At 41.3% G+C, this 15,895-nt stretch overlaps 1 protein-coding gene across 1 annotated transcript in view; it reads left to right on the forward strand.

The window, feature by feature from the left end:
* Positions 1 to 5,431: 5,431 nt before the first annotated feature.
* adamts18 (ADAM metallopeptidase with thrombospondin type 1 motif, 18) overlaps positions 5,432 to 15,895 on the forward strand; it is a 58,715-nt gene continuing 48,251 nt past the window's right edge. The window contains exons 1-3 of the mRNA XM_051380113.1: positions 5,432 to 5,899; positions 6,221 to 6,302; positions 7,640 to 7,953. Of these exons, the coding sequence (XP_051236073.1) occupies positions 5,798 to 5,899; positions 6,221 to 6,302; positions 7,640 to 7,953 (498 nt within the window). The 5' untranslated portion in view covers positions 5,432 to 5,797. The remainder of the gene's footprint in view (positions 5,900 to 6,220; positions 6,303 to 7,639; positions 7,954 to 15,895) is intronic.

Genomic DNA, 15,895 nt, shown 5'->3' on the forward strand with positions numbered 1-15,895 from the left:
ATGAGGTATGATATCATCATCAGGGTGTCTATTCTTTTGTTCCATAATGTGACATCTTCTATCGGAAGAGGGTGGAACTATTTTAAAGTTACTGTATGCACAATATTAATGAGAATGCACTTTCTGAAGAAATTGCAGGGTCAAAGGCTGACTGCTGAAAAGCTTATGCTAAACTGAATTGTTGCCTTTAATTTTTATGAAGTAGTTCAAGAAGTAATCAAAACAGTCTAATTAATATGAATGGGCCTGAAAAGTTGAATAAATGTCATAATGTGTTCAAGATAAGGCTTCATTTCATAGAGATCTTAGCTGAGGTGTACCTCTCATGATTATGCTTCTAGAGCCCAGACAGTAACTACTATCAATTGGGATATTGTGCAAAATCTGATAATTCATGAATTTTAAACTGCGTATAAAGTATAAAAAAAAAAAAAAAATATGGAAAAGCTGAATTAATGTAAGAAAGTCCCATTTGTTCTCAACCTTTTAAAGTTGCAACGGAGCTTCTATGAGAATGTATGAATGGGGGGGAAGAGGTTGCAGATGAGTGGCTTTGAAGGGTTTTCTAATTGGATTCCATTGTAATTTTGTTTCAAATAAAGTTGAATGGGATTTGTAAATGGAATGATAGCTAAAATGTCTGAAAGATGTGGAACATTTGAGAGTTCAAAGGGAGTTTCTAACGGAAAGTATGAATAAGTAGTTAAAGATTCATGAAAAACTGTGAATTCTAAACATTTTCCTGTAAGGATGAATGGGGGAAAAATTGCCTTGAGCTGATTATTTGGAAGTTTCTACGATAAAAAAGTGATGAAAAAAAGCAGCATACATTTTTTGTAGAACAAGTGGTTGTGAATGCTTAATAACTCCTTATATAAAGGACACACTGACTTCATCTATTAATGGGCTCCCAAGGGGCTCACTCAGCCCTGCTTTGCAGCACACTCAAGATTATGCTGCATTTTAATTTTTCCCAGCAAGCTTTACCCAAACTGTACATGCTTAGCAGTGTACTAAAGAGAGAGTGCCATTTTTACAGCCACACTTTGTTCAGCTTTCACTAGTTTTTCACAATGAAAGAACACATCAGTCCCATCTGGTGCAGGTTGTAGAAGTAGCCCGTAAAACCAAACCTGGCTTCATGTTTATTACAATGACAAGAGGGCAATGAGAAAATTACATATAATCAAGGATGGCTGGCTCAGCCTGAAACAAGACAGTATTGTGAGCCCAAAATGGAACTGACCCAGTGGAACCTGATTCTTCTCCTAGTTCCTGGATTGGCTGTCTGATGTGATCACTCTTTCCGTAGAGCTGTTGTTCCAGTGTGCTGCAAAGTTCGGGCTGTGTGGGGTGTCTTCTTGTTTCTGCTTGATGCAGTGTCCTGTGACGTCATCACGTCTCTTGCGTTGGGTACGTGGGCTCCATAAATCGCCGTAAAAAGTTCAAACAGGCATTTGTAGAACTTTTTAAAAGCTTCAAAAACAGAAGGAGTTATCTATAGCTGAGTAAATAATACTTTGCCAGCAGTTTCAATAGAATACATTTGTTATTACTTGACTTATTTCTTTACCGGGATTACCGGGAAGTCCATTAAGGATGTCCGTGAATAGACATGGGTTTGCCATTAATTACAATTCTTCTGTGACACTAAGGAGCTGTATAGCGGATCATGAAGCTATGTTTGTTCTATAGTGCTAGTGATCTCTTAGCTCAAGTGCCATCTGTCGAGGCCTGCTCCATTGTGTCTTGCATGAGCTCAAACAAAGCTTCACTGTCCCCACCAGTGACAGTGACAGCCCAGTGACAGTGTGGGATGCTCTCCAGGTCTGTGTCTCAGACCTCAACAAGGCATGTGTTGGTTGATCATGGCTTAGAAAATGAGGCTTAGAAAAAATCCTTCGCAGAATTAATAAATGCATACAGTTTACTCTGCGATACATGTCAGCAGGATACTATAAAGCAAAGTGCCACTGTACCCGCTCTGATTTGGTCAGTACACTCTAAAACACACGTAGCGCAGACATTCAGAAGCCCCATGAGAATATTGAGGGGTTATTAAGGTGATGTTTTATTTCTGCCAGATAAGCTGGCAAGAGCTGTGAGAAGCCTTATTATGCTCGGCGGAGTGTGAATATTGGTGTAGTGTGTTGGCTGTCGGTGCATTCCTGCAACCTATCCAGGTGTTTGCAAGCCACCAGAATGGCAAAGGCTACTACTGCAGGACCACCTGTTCACAAGAGTTAGGGTGACACACATGCTTTAACAACACAAGCCAGTGAAGTGTGTTCAACCTGTCACTTCAACAATTTAATTATGTGCCTCGTAAAACACTTAAACAATGTGGCTCCATTTTGGCTAGTTTAATTGACTAGTCGTTAACACTGGGAAGAATGGAGTAAGGGCATAATGCTGCCTTCAAATGCTGCCAGAAATAATCGAATTTTAAGATGGGTGACCCAGGAAAGTCAGACTTCATTTTAGGAACCACGTTCTAATGGGTAGTCAGCATTTTAGAAAACACATGCAGACCAGATTTACGAACCCCGTATACACCGTCTTCTATCCTTGTTTTTATTAAGCTACAGTCTTCCTGTGTGTTTGTCCTCATTTGATCTTGTTTTGTTCTTTGTTTTTAAGTTTTATTCACATGTATTGTTTTTGTTGGTATATTGATAGAATGTGCTAGAGAATATTGTTATTTGTAACCCTAAGATAAAACATTTTGCTGACAGTTCCACATTTGCAGATGAAACGGTGCCTAATATAGTCTGACGCTTCTTCAGGGAATCCTGCAAATGATCATGTTATGCCGGAACGGGTAAAGTATTGAGCCTTAAGCAGCATTCAAGAAATCTGAATCGTCTCTTGTTTGTGCATCTTAACTGACAGTTGTTTATGTGCAGGCCAGCCACAACAAGTAAAAATTCCTCAATACAAAGAAGACGTAGGAAATGAAATATCCTCTGTGTAAAATTTTGTGGAGACTGAGGCAGACTTGTAGGACAATAAAAACAAAAGTTGCCATTGCACATAGACTGTGACCAAATGTGTGGGTGTGCCACACCCTGATGAAGACTTGTTTTGAAATGGAGACATGTTGGTTTCAAGCCAAAATTCAGTAAAGGCATTGATATTTATTTATGGCTTTCAAGTCCCTCAGATTCTACTGTCTTTCAGTTCTGACCAGAAATTATCCCATGGAGCACCTGAACTGGCATGCTGGTTTTTTGCACTTATAGTGATGTGGTCCAGTGAATCTCTGTGTTTGTTGATGCAGACACAAGTATTTGTGTCTGTATTGTGAGAATATTAAGTTTTTTTGTGGTCAGTCTGCATTTTCTTTATAATATGAAACCATAATATAATAAAAAATAAATGCCCAAATAAGTAACTTTTTGCATAATACATGCCATGCCAGTGGTTCTGTACCTTTTTCCTTAAGGGACTTCTATCATTGAGTAAACTGATGACCCCTGACTACATGACATATTTTATAGATATTATATTCAATATATAACAATAACAGTAGAGAACAACTGAGAAACTGCACAATGAAACAGTGAACACAATAACTTTGTGTAAAACGAGAGATTTGGATGAATTTTGAGCAGATTATTTGCTGTGAATATTGATCAGAGATGAGTTTTACTGAACTTAAAATACAATTTTGTCTGTATTATGTGTGATGTTGTTTTTTCATTTTTAACAATCCTACATACTTCAATGAAAATTCAGTGCTTTCTTCTCCCTGAAACTTTTCTATCAGCTCTTTGGTTGTTTTAATTGTGTACTTTTCTAAAGCAGGACGAGGCTATTTATCAGAGAGTAAAGGCTCTGTGAATATAACTTGTGTTCAAGTTTACATCTTAAATAAAAATCTCAACCTTAGAAATAACTATTTCATTCAGTTTTCTTCGCAGAAATGAATGAAATGTTTAGATTTTGGCCTATTTTGTATTTTTTTCCCTAAGTTTTCTTAAACCTTTTAAACTCAAGAAGGCCTTGCAACGCCCTGTGAAGCTTTGGCGATCTCTAGTGGGGGCCCTGACCCCAAGGTTGGGAACCACTGCACTATGCCATACTTACTACTTACATTTTTTCCTCCCTGACCACAGTTTGTTCCACACAAAAAAACATCTATTTATGTGTAGAACTGCATTAAAACATTTAGTAATAGATACAGTTCAATATGATGAGTAGAAGTACCAGTTACTGTGGTATCAACCTGCCCATCTCTACCAGTAATAATAATAGTAATACTGGTACCGGTTATAAAATATAAACTGTGTATATTTTGTCTAGAATTAGAAAACTGTGCAGAGGGTCAGAAAAAAAAATTTGTACCAAAATCATTATGTGTATTGCATTTGTGTTGTGTAAAGGAATGTAAGCTGGACCAAAACACAACATTTCCTTGTTATAGCACCACCATCTGGCCGATCTGTATAGTTTTTGTTGCTGAAAAAATGGGGCATATTGGAAAGCCATATGAATTGGACTGATATCAAGCTTAAAAATCTTTGCGGCAGTGGTTGAGGAAATATTAAAATCCTCTACTTAAGTAAAAGCACTAATGCAGCAATGTAAAAATACTAAAGTAGAGGTGACAATGGGCCCCTAGAGGACACTGCTTTTTTAAAGGGTTATAAGCCAAAAAGGCTCCTCTTAAACGTATGCTTCTTTTAAAGGCCTGATGTGTAACATATAGGAGGATCTATTGGCAAAATTGGAATATAATATGCATAACTATGTTTTCATTAGTGTAAAATAACCTGCAGATAAGAATCATGTTGTTTTTTTTTTACTTTAGAATGAGCCTTTCATAGCTACAGACGCTGCAGGTCTCTTTCCATAAAGGCTGAATCTGAATGTTTCTACAGCAGCCCAGAAAGGACAAACCCAACACTGGCTCTATATAGAGCGTTTTGCAGCCACCATAGCTTGGAAGCGAGGGGGTTGTAATTTGCAACTACACCACTGGGTGCCAGTAAATCCTACACAGCGGGCCTTTATTGTAAAATCCTAATCTTAAAGTCACAGCTGCTTTCAGTTAAATGTTGTGAAGTAAAAAGTAGCCAACAAAATTTAGCTCTGAAATGTACTAAAGTAGCATAAAATAGAAAAAGTCATGTGAAAGTACCTCACTGTAGTACAGTACAGTAGCCTGCAGTTGATAGTGTAGTATTGTCTATGTATGTTTTTTGTTCAGGTTCTTGTAATTACACTTAAAAAATAAAACCATAAAAAAGTGAATCACGTGCATTGCGTGTATTTTTTAATGTTTTTTTTACAGAACCAATGTTAAAACCAGTGGGAAGTCACAGGTCTGCTCACAAAACTTTCAAAGTAGAAATTTACGAGCGGCACCTGAAGGCAGCAACCCATGCTCTCGCTGCCAGGAGGAGAATCTCTTTTTCTTCTCTTTTATCTCCGCGCTGATTGGCTGCTGGCCGCTGACTTGTGCTCCATCCTGCAGGCCGACTCTCACAGAGCCGGGCTGAGTGCTCAGTCAGCGCTCCTCCCGGTGATCCCCGACACCGCTACCTGCTGCTCCTCCACACACATACACACACACACTCACACACACACACACACACTCACACAAACACACTCATGAGTGCGCGTTGCGTCTGTGCGCTGCTGCAACCTGCCGACTTCACCTGAACGAGCAAAGCGGGGGAACAGAACCACTAAACAATGCGTGCATATTGCATTATGCGATATCGCAGGTTATTACTACTTTTGCGCACTTTTAGGAGGTAACGGGGCAGGTGTCAGCTTGCGTGCCATCACCATGGATTGTCTTTTTCTTCTGATATGGACTTTACCCATCCCGCTGGTCGGCTGCACCTCACTCAAGCTCCTGCCCACCCTCTTATCCTGGAATATTATCAAGGCATGTGACACTTTACTAAAAATGTATACTCTTAAATCCAACACATGAACCAGTCTAATTTGGGAGCAAAAAAACCAAACATTTGCCTCTTTTCAGCATGATTTATGTCAACAAACTGCTCCCTGTTCTGCTGTGGTGGTTGATTGTGGTGAAAAGTAAGACAAGTGATTGTCATCCCAAATTAAAATCAAGTGCAACACATGTTTCAACAGAGGAACTCCATTTATCACCTTTCTGGCTTCCACCTCTTCCAGTGCTTGCAACCTGTTGCTACCTGTCCATTTATGATTTTTTTTTTTTATTTTATTCTTTTTTTTGCAGACGCTGCACATTTACTGCTCACACACCTCCCACACCGCCTCGGCCAGCTATTCTTCCAGCGACAGCCACGGATTAAATCATGGTGAGTGCTTGTCTTCTTTCTTCCAGCTGGCAGGAAACAATGTTTGTAGAGAGAATGGGAATAAAATGAGATTTATGGCAGTGATGGGTTCAGTTATTAGACCAGTGCTTCTCAACTTGAATGAAACAAGGAATATTACAATTTCATTCTCAGATTATTTGGTACAAATGCTAGGAACCCCTGTTTAAATCTTCATAATGTGCTGACACTGCTGCAGGAGTACAGTGCACACTCAGGGATTCCCTGTTGGCTGCTTTGACCTGTAGAAACTGAGGAAACAAGTTGAGATTATTGACACACTTTGATTTAGTGCAGGAAGGAGGGATGTAGACTTTTTCTCTAATTGGGAAGAAAGCACCCTGGCAGCAGTCCCACTATTGAAGGGTTTAGGTGCAGACTATAAAGAAAGTTAGATCCTTCAACAAGGCTGAAAGAGAGAGGAAAAAACTTTACGGAATTGCTACAGTTTCTGCTTTTACTATGGAGTATCTCGCTGCTCTACTGTATTGAAATGCTTGGTGAATATATAATTTTAGCATTTTATTCGCTAGGAGCACCATGACAACTGCATGAAATCAGAACATCGTAATATTTACAACCTCTGGCTCTGTGGTGTTGACCTGTATCTGACATGCGTTGAAGTATGATGTTGGCGTTATGGCTTCTGTTAGTAAAAGCCATCTGTGATCCATATGAAGCGCTGCGCTCTGAGCAGCAGCTGAGCACTGAACCTTGCACTCCAACACAAGCGTGTCATCTCGGTGACAGAGGCTTTGTTTCTTATCGACACTTCTGCTCAGGTGCTGCTGATGTATCTTGTGCCTCTGGGTGCATTTCTTGGTATAACTGATTAAACGTGACACCACGTTGAGCTATTTTGATCTCACCAATGATGTAGTTTGGTATCAGATTTTGTTCTCGGCTATCTAAAATATCAACAGTAGTTGACATTCAGCGAATGTTAGTGCAGAAAGATAAAGTTTTCTCTTTAAAAGGGGAGTCTCCACCAACATTAGCTTTACACTAATAAAAGCAGAATGCACAACAATCACCAGTTGTTGTGTTTAGAATAGGGGCTTTGGTGTCAGTGTCACTCTCTCCACTGACACGTTTAAACTAGCGCTAGATGGAAATGTGTGCACTCCTCCTTGGCCAAATATTTTCTGGAAAATGCTAAGAAATGACTAACTGAAGCAGAAGGAGATGAAGCAGGATGTTAGACAATGTGTATGCCAAGGAACACAAATCAAACACAAAATAACTCCTGGAGCAGAACTATCTGAGTATTTGACGTTGGCACTTTCACGTGACTTCCTTTCCATCCCTCATCTCCTCAGACTACGTGTTTGTAACCCCGGTGGAGGTGGACTCTGAGGGAGGCTACCTGACTCACGATGTGAGCAGGCGAAGCCATCGCAGCAGAAGGTCCCTCTCTTCTTCTCTGCACTACCGGCTCTCGGCCTTCGGGCGGGACATGCACCTGGACCTGCATCCGTCCTCTGTGGTCGGACCAGGGTTCACCGTGCAGACGCTCGGCACGGATGGCATCGCCACGGTGATGGGTGACGTGGGGTTTCACAACTGCCTGTATCAGGGATTTATCCGTAACCTGACCGCCTCCTCTGCAGCCATATCGACGTGCTCTGGACTCGTAAGTGTCTGCCAGTAACTTCTTGGTTCTTGAAGTGTTGCAGGCTTTTGTCATATGAAAACATCCCCACTTTTTTAAACTGTAAACTGATGACATGGTTATCTCTGTAAGTGGATTACAAGGTTTCTACATGGTTTGAAAAACTTTACAATCCCTTGGGTTGATTAAACATGAAAAAATCAAACATGCTAATAGGAATGTTTTTCAAGTTTTGAAAAGTTTAGAGGACATTTTGGAAATAAAAGGCGCTCACCCAAAAGATTTTGTACTCCACCCCTACCTCAAGCTGTACGCCTTCATGCCCGAAAAGCCCTCTGTCCTCTAATGACCCCGATTGTTTTGATGCATCATGGCCGGCGCAGTTCAGACCTCGGTAATATTGTGGGTGAACTGTAACATGACATCATTGCCCATGAGTGTAAGCATCAGTTTCTAGTGCTTTGTCAGGCACTTCTGTGAACATAGGGAGGAGTGGAAAAAAGGGAATGAAAGGATGAAAGGAGGAGAGCAGGAGAGGAGAGAAATGTTACACTGCTGACGATGGAGCACATGAAGAAAGGCCATAACTCAGTTTAATTGTTTATTGTAGCGCCAGCACACATGACAAACACACCCAATGTACTGATCAGAGAGGACAGTCTTAGGAAGACAGTCTTACTTTAAAATCAACGCCTGTGGGAACTAACCTTGTTAGCTGGGTGCAGACAGTTCATCCTCGGAAAAAAGACCACGTAGGCTTTGGAAGTGACATGGTGAACAGTCTAGCTGGCCCATAAGTCCGGCTGTTCACACCAACACTAATTGTATGATTGCCTATAAGTGGAGGACTGGTTTTGTTGCCTTGTGTATTCATCACATTTTCCATATCTTTGCCTTCATTTGTGTATCTGAGCAAGTTATGGACACTGCTATGTCCATTTTTCCTCAATCACCACACCCACTGGTGTGCTGTGTAAAAGTGAAAGAATAGCTCAACATTTTGGCAAAATGTGTGTAATTGCATTCTTGAGTGAGAGAGTGAGAGAAGAATATCAACTGTATTATAAAGCTGGAGTCCGGATGGGTAGTATAGCCTAGATCAGTCCTACACAGGTCCAATTTTGCAAACCCCAACTGGCCACACCCGCTGAGCTCAGAACCCGGAACCGACCAACAATTAATCAAATCTGGACCCAACCCATTAATATAAGACCCATGATCACTGTGCTGCTGCTGTGTCCACGCGTCAAGCCCTGTGCCAGCTCGCGATATCCATCTCGATCTCTGGTGTAACTAGCCGACCATACTGACCTACTGTGCATAGAAGTACTGAGCTAACAAATGAACCGTTGTTTGTCAGGAATAGCACCAACATGTAACTCATGCTAAAATCAAAGATTGTCATCTTTTACATTTTTGAGTGTTAGAGATGTTGGTAGGTGTGTTTTTCAGTTTGAACAGAGCCAGGTTAGCCAGCTGTTTTCTTCTGCATCCAGTCTTTATGCTAACCAAACTAAACATGTTGTGATGGTGGTTTAACATGGCAGACTCCATGGAAGGAGACCTGTGGCATCTGTAGATAAAAATAGTTCATTCTAAGTTAAAGAAAACATCATTCCTATAATCAGGTGATTATACACTAATGAAAACATAACTATTACTTTATTACCTGTTATATTCCATTTCTGGCAATAGATCCTCCTAAATGTTACATAATGCACCTTTAAGAACATTTCCCAAAGTTCTTAGGACATGCTGACTTGACTTTATTTTTGAGCAAGACCAAGTCACAGAATTGATGATATCAGGGATGCTATATTTAGACTTTAGATGTGGACTGTAATTACAAGATCCCCTGCTTTCATTTATGGTTTATGAGGTACCTGGAACCTTTGGCCCACCAGCACACACACACATTCCTCGACACATCCCACATCAGCCTGGGCCAGATGGACACACTACACCTCCATAAAAGCCATACCTCCATTTATCACCCAGCCTTCATACCTCTTCTTACCTCCTCCTTCTGCGCTTGCCCTGCTCTTTTGTCCTCTGTTTGCCCTGCCTCTACATCTCCTCTTGTTTGCAGCAATTAAAGCCAGGGTGAAGTTTGAGCCGCCTGGCTGGCACTGCTAATCTTCGCATTGTCCCTTTCATTAGGCTAGCTCCCACTCACAATAAAACACCACTGACCCGTTCTCTTAAAAGCGCTCAGAGAACACAATGTGATTGGGTCGTGATTGCATTTGAATGGGCCGGGACAAACACTTTGATCTATTTTTTACTCCTCCCAAGCTTTTGCCTACTTTTTTTCCCCTCCTTCCTCTCCAAAGTGGGACCGCAGGGCCATAGCTGGTCGGATGTTCCCTCTGCCTGTTAAATGGACTATGGATAAGCAACATTGTTAGAAAAATTAAAGGTGAATGAATGCTTCAAAGGGGAATCCTGGTCCTTTTACTCCTCTCACTGTCTCTTTCTCTTAGTCTATCATCCGTGTGTGTGTGTGTGTGTGTGTGTGTGTGTGTGTGTGTGTGTGTGTGGCTTAGAACAACGAAGCGGTTGACCCCTGCTTTACATCTAGGCCTCTCCCCAGAATATTTGGATTAAGTACAAATGAGGAAAGAGCCATCTGAGCCTGGATGCTTGGGAGAGCCAATGCTCGATGCATTGACGGGCTCGAGAAAGAGATTAAGGTGGGATTAAAAACAATGCTAAAGAGGAAGAACTCAGAAAAAAAGAGAAGAAGAAGGGGAAATCTGGGAAGACAAGAGAGAGAAAAGCAGTGAAATAATGAATGAGAAGTGAGCCGGGCTGGGCTGGGAGTGCAGCACTAGAGAGAGAAAGTGTTGCAAGAATAATGTGAATTCATTGTCTGGAAGCTCCCAGGGAGGCTGTATGGTCTCTTTATAGAGAGTTGGAGAGATGGACTCTGTTTATGTCAAAGGCCTTTGGAGAAGAAATGGGGTGAGAGCAAGAGAGGGGGAAAAGAAAGAAAAGGAACTTCCTCGTACTTCATGTCATTGTCTCCTTTGAACAGAGCCGAGGAAAGAGGATAAAAGCGAAAAGAAAGTGTCTGAAATAGGGTTTTTGGACTTGACCTGCTTGTTAATGGCAGCAGAGGTGTCAGCACCAGCTACTGCGCCAAACCAAGGCAAGGTCTTCTTTAAACATCCAGCCTGGCCGAGACCAAGCAGATGGAAGTGGGATTCAGCAATTTAAATGAAGACCAGGGTGAGATGGTATTAAGAGCAGGGGAGGATGGATGACTGGTAAAGAAGGATTTTCTACTGTAAATCCCCATTAATTGAACATGGTGTTATTTGTCGGTTTTTAATTACATTCTCCGTATCCTTATGAAACACCACGCCTGTGTTTCCGAGTGAAATGAACTTGTCTGTCTCTCCTTTGCATGAGAGATGAAAGGATGTCATTTCAAATGTAATGCTCTCTGATTTGTAAGAGGAGTGGAGGGGGTGGGGGTCTTCTCTCTTTCTTCTTTTGAGGGTTTCTCATCTGAGGTCGCTTTGCTGGTTGACCCCAATCCTCTCTGCTCATGTGAATGGGGGTGGTGGGTGCGTGGTTGGGAGGGGGGATGTGGGGGGCTCAACCTGGACTCTCACAGGTTCTATACTATGTAGTGCAAGTTCAGAACTGCTCACCACTCATGTGAATGCAGAGTGGAGAAGTGATTAACTGCTCTGTCCTTCCAGCCCCTTCCCAGGATTGGATTCTTCTCTCTGGGGTGACGAGGGCAGACCTGAGACCTGCACTGCCAGGCCCATGCTGGTGCCTGTGAGAAAAACAGTGACACTCTAGCTACTCAGAATGTAATCAGCAATTTGACACTTTTTTTGCAGCTTGTGAACGATGAAATTGCAGTAGAAGGACAAAAAAGCGACTTGGACTATGAAATGTCAGAAAATAGCAAGGAATCACTCATCCTTAAGACCTTCAAAATACAATTTTTGTTCAACTACTAAACTCAGAGATGTTCAATTTATATTGATATAAAACATTTGTAGCTGCCAGACAAATAACTTGGAAATGAATAGGGATTCATTTTTCTTTCGATCGACTAATCAATTAATCCGCTAATCGTTTCAGCCCTTTTTTTGGCTATACAGCCACTAATGCTAGATGATATCAGTGTCAGAGTCGTATACACTGCTTTTGTTCTGTGATGGCTATGTTTATAATTTGCATGTACAAGTGTTGTATAGGACTGGGTTGGCTTTAAGAAATACATTTTTGAAGGTGCCCAGTGTGACTGCTTTAAATAACATCTTAGGTCATGACTTGGCAGTCTTCGTTACTGAAACAGTGTTGGATGCACCCCGCGTCAGGCTGGCTATGTCAGGTTGTGGTCGAGCTGACCATGACCTTTACTGTGACCTTTCCCAAGCCCCTGGAGGCCAGGTCAGGCACAGGTTAGGTTCTATGGAAACTGAGCTCTTAGGTTCAATGACCAATAGGCAATTCAAGTTTTCCTTAGGTTGATACTGAAAGCACTCATCATCACTCATTTATCTGCCTTCCGGGCATTGTATCCAGTTGTTAGTAAAAGCAGAAGAGATCAAATGTAGATTAAACGAGAAGTGTAAAGAATGACAGTGATTGGTGTATTTTGTCTGTTCTTGTTAGAAGCAGCTGGTTGACTTCAGGGTTTCCCTCAGTGTAGTAAAGTGGAGGTTTACTGCCTCACCTGATATAATGACTGCCTTAACTAACATCAGAAGAAATCATCACACTTTTATGAAATATATTAAGCCTCAGGGAAAAAGACCAGAGGCACTAATTCACACAGCAGGCCACTTTATAATGAGTTAGCTGACAGTTTAGATGATTATCTACAAACTACATTCATCATGAGATGAGAGGTGTCAGGATCTGTTTGATACAGTCGATGCTAGCTGTGTTTCCATCAACAATTTTTGATGCACGTTTGGAAATATCACTTTAGAAAGTTTGATGGATTCAAAAAAACTTTTTTGCAAAACTGGAGATGGACGTAGCGAACATCTACCTCACGTGACTTAGTTCCTGCGACAGTCTGCTCTGCTTACATCGTCTTGTTGCGTCTTCTTCTGGTTTTCCGACTAGAGAATTGGTGCCACCTATTGCCTATCGGTCACTGAACCTAAGAGCTCAGTTTCTCATCTCTTGAACCAACTCCTTATAATCTTATAAACAGAGTAGTGGATGGCAACAAGAATTCATCTGCATTTTCTTTTGCCAAACCACTTGAAAAACTGTTTAAATTTGCGATACGTTTGGATGGAAGCACAGCTACTGAAAACAATGTGCACTTTATCTTCTGCAGATTGAATTGTGAAATTCTTTGCACACCTACAAAGCACACCAGTGCATTATGGTGCGCTTTGTGTCAAACTGTCTCAATTTCCTTTCCTGGTTAGTTGCCCCTCTCTACATTTCTATAGCAACATGTCTTTGTGAGCTTCTAATAATGCAAACCCTTAGTAAAAAGTAAACACACTTGCATGCTGTGACATTATTTACCATGGTTTGGTTTCAGATAATCTCTGGAGACTTCTTAATGTGTGTTGGAAGTTGGCCTAATGACCCACAACCCCCAGGTGTCACAGTTTATAGCTTAAATGTGTGTTTGCACAGCCATGTGTGAGAGAAAAAACACAAGAGAAGTGTCAGTACACACCTCCTCTTTTCTCTCCTTCAACCCCGTTTTTCAGGCCACTCAGATCAAACCTGTCTGATGGCTGTCGTTGACACGGTGCCGCGTGTTGTGGCAACCATCAGCGACTGCTGTTTGAGGGGAGCTCAACCTACGACCCTTGTCTGTTTCTGCCAGGCATGGGGCTCCCTGTGGTGTGAAAAAGGCGTTTGCTCTTTTCCCGGGCCCCTGCTATTGAAGCTGAATGTGCTATAGCCTCTGGAGGGCCTTGTGGTTGTAGTGTGAATATATGAAAGGTTGAGCCACATTACTTGTTGGGAAAATGTGACGTCCTCGCCTGCAAAACTGTTGCTGGCATCAAAGCTTCTTAAGTTCTTTGGTTGTTTAGTATAATTGAATATATTTCAAGAATAATTGATGATTTGAAAGTCAGTTCTCATCCAAAACGGCTGTTTGTTATTATTAAATAACATTCAAATATCTGAAAAAATGTCTGTAAACTACATCTGGAAAATGAAAGTATTTGGACTAAAGACATACATTTAAACACTCTGAATATTTAACATGTGTAGATGTTGTAATCCCATTGGACTCCTCATGGAGCTGAGACAATATATGATTACTTATCCGTAGGGCTGGGAACGGAGACAATATATGATGTGTGTGTGTTTGTCAGTGCGCTACAAATCCCATAGGTCTTTGCAGAGTTAAAATGACACTTGAATGACCGATTCCCAGCCAGCACTTGGGACATTTGTACCTGTCTGTTTTCTGTAAAGGCCAACAAATTGGAACGTCTCCCCGCAACAATATGCCTTTCTGGCTTGGCCATAATTCAGCGACTGGGCTGGGCCACAGAGGAGCTCAGAGCTTGGCGCTACAAGAGGAGAGTGGCCCGGAGCCGTTCCCTGGTGGTCTGGACACTGACAGTGATGTAGTGCCCACCGTTAGATGCCAGCAGGAGAGGGGGGTCAGGCTCCCAGCATGGGTGTGGGATGTTGTGTGTGTGAAAGGGAGAGGAAAAACAGAAAGTCTGCGTGCATTTGTGTATGTGTGCTTGTATGTCCTTTCTAGTCTGTGCAAGGTCTTTCTCACACAAGACTAATGGCTGGTGTTGAACTCGTCAAGTGGATGCTGCAACTTCTACAAACAGAGCCCATACATCAAATCTGACCTGCTGTTGTCGCCGCAGTACATTCACTGGCGCTGTGGTCAAACAGTCCAGGCTTACAGTAAACCTGGTTCAGGTTGATATGGAGAAACAAGCAGGTTTTTTTTATATTGATGTATTTGCTTTTTATTTCATTTTTGTTGGCTGTATGGTGGCAAGTAACGGTTATTGTCATTATTCGAATAATCTTTTTTGAATTGGCGCTATACAAATAAAATTGAATTGAATTGAATTGAATTGAAATTGAATCTATCAGTCCGTTTCTTGATTAATCGATTGGTAGTTTGGTCTGTAAAATGTCAGAGAATGGTGAAAAATGTTGACTATGGTTTCCCAAACCCCAAGGTGACGTCCTCAAATGTCTTGTTTTGTCCACAACCCAAAGATATTAGTTCACTGTCATAGAGGAGTAAAAAAAATATTCACATTTGTGAAGCTGAAATCAGAGAGTTAAGATGTTTTTTCTTAAAAAATGACTTAAAATGATGAAGCGATTGTCAAAATAGCTGGCAGTTAATTTAATATTATCAACTAATTGATTAATCGACCGATTGTTGCAGCTTTAGTTGCTGGGGGATAAAAGTCAAATGTTTTAGAATGGATGAATGAATGTAGAACTAGAGGAGCAGTTGCTGTTGTGCCTCAGGTCAGTAATGAGAGCTCTTCCTTCACATCCAGTTCATGTTTAGATTAAATTCACACACCAGGAAATATTTACGCATGACAGAGGTGAACACTAAGACTTTATTGACAACGAGGACAAGTCGTCCAACCAATAACCTCATCTGCCCTTGTGACCCAAAGAAACCACCATACGTGAGTCATGTTACACAGGCTCTTACTGTCTTTAGGGACATTATTGAATTATTTGAAATGTTAGTGTTTCTGTAGAAAAACATATTATTATTTCAGATTGAGCTTGTTTAGAAGAGCCACAAACAATAACAACACAGCTGCTGTACTTCTTTCCGACTTGTAATGCCCAAAGACAAATGGAACGCTATAAGTGGTACAAACCAGGCAATGACGTCACGTTCTCGCGAGACAAATGGATAGCACCATGACACAACAATACAAACGTAAACATAGAGTTTCAATAAGAGATGGTAGTCCATGTAGTCACTTTGCAATAACAACCTCCT

Source organism: Dicentrarchus labrax, unplaced genomic scaffold (assembly GCF_905237075.1).
Source record: "Dicentrarchus labrax unplaced genomic scaffold, dlabrax2021, whole genome shotgun sequence".
NCBI classification, from domain to species: domain Eukaryota; kingdom Metazoa; phylum Chordata; class Actinopteri; family Moronidae; genus Dicentrarchus; species Dicentrarchus labrax.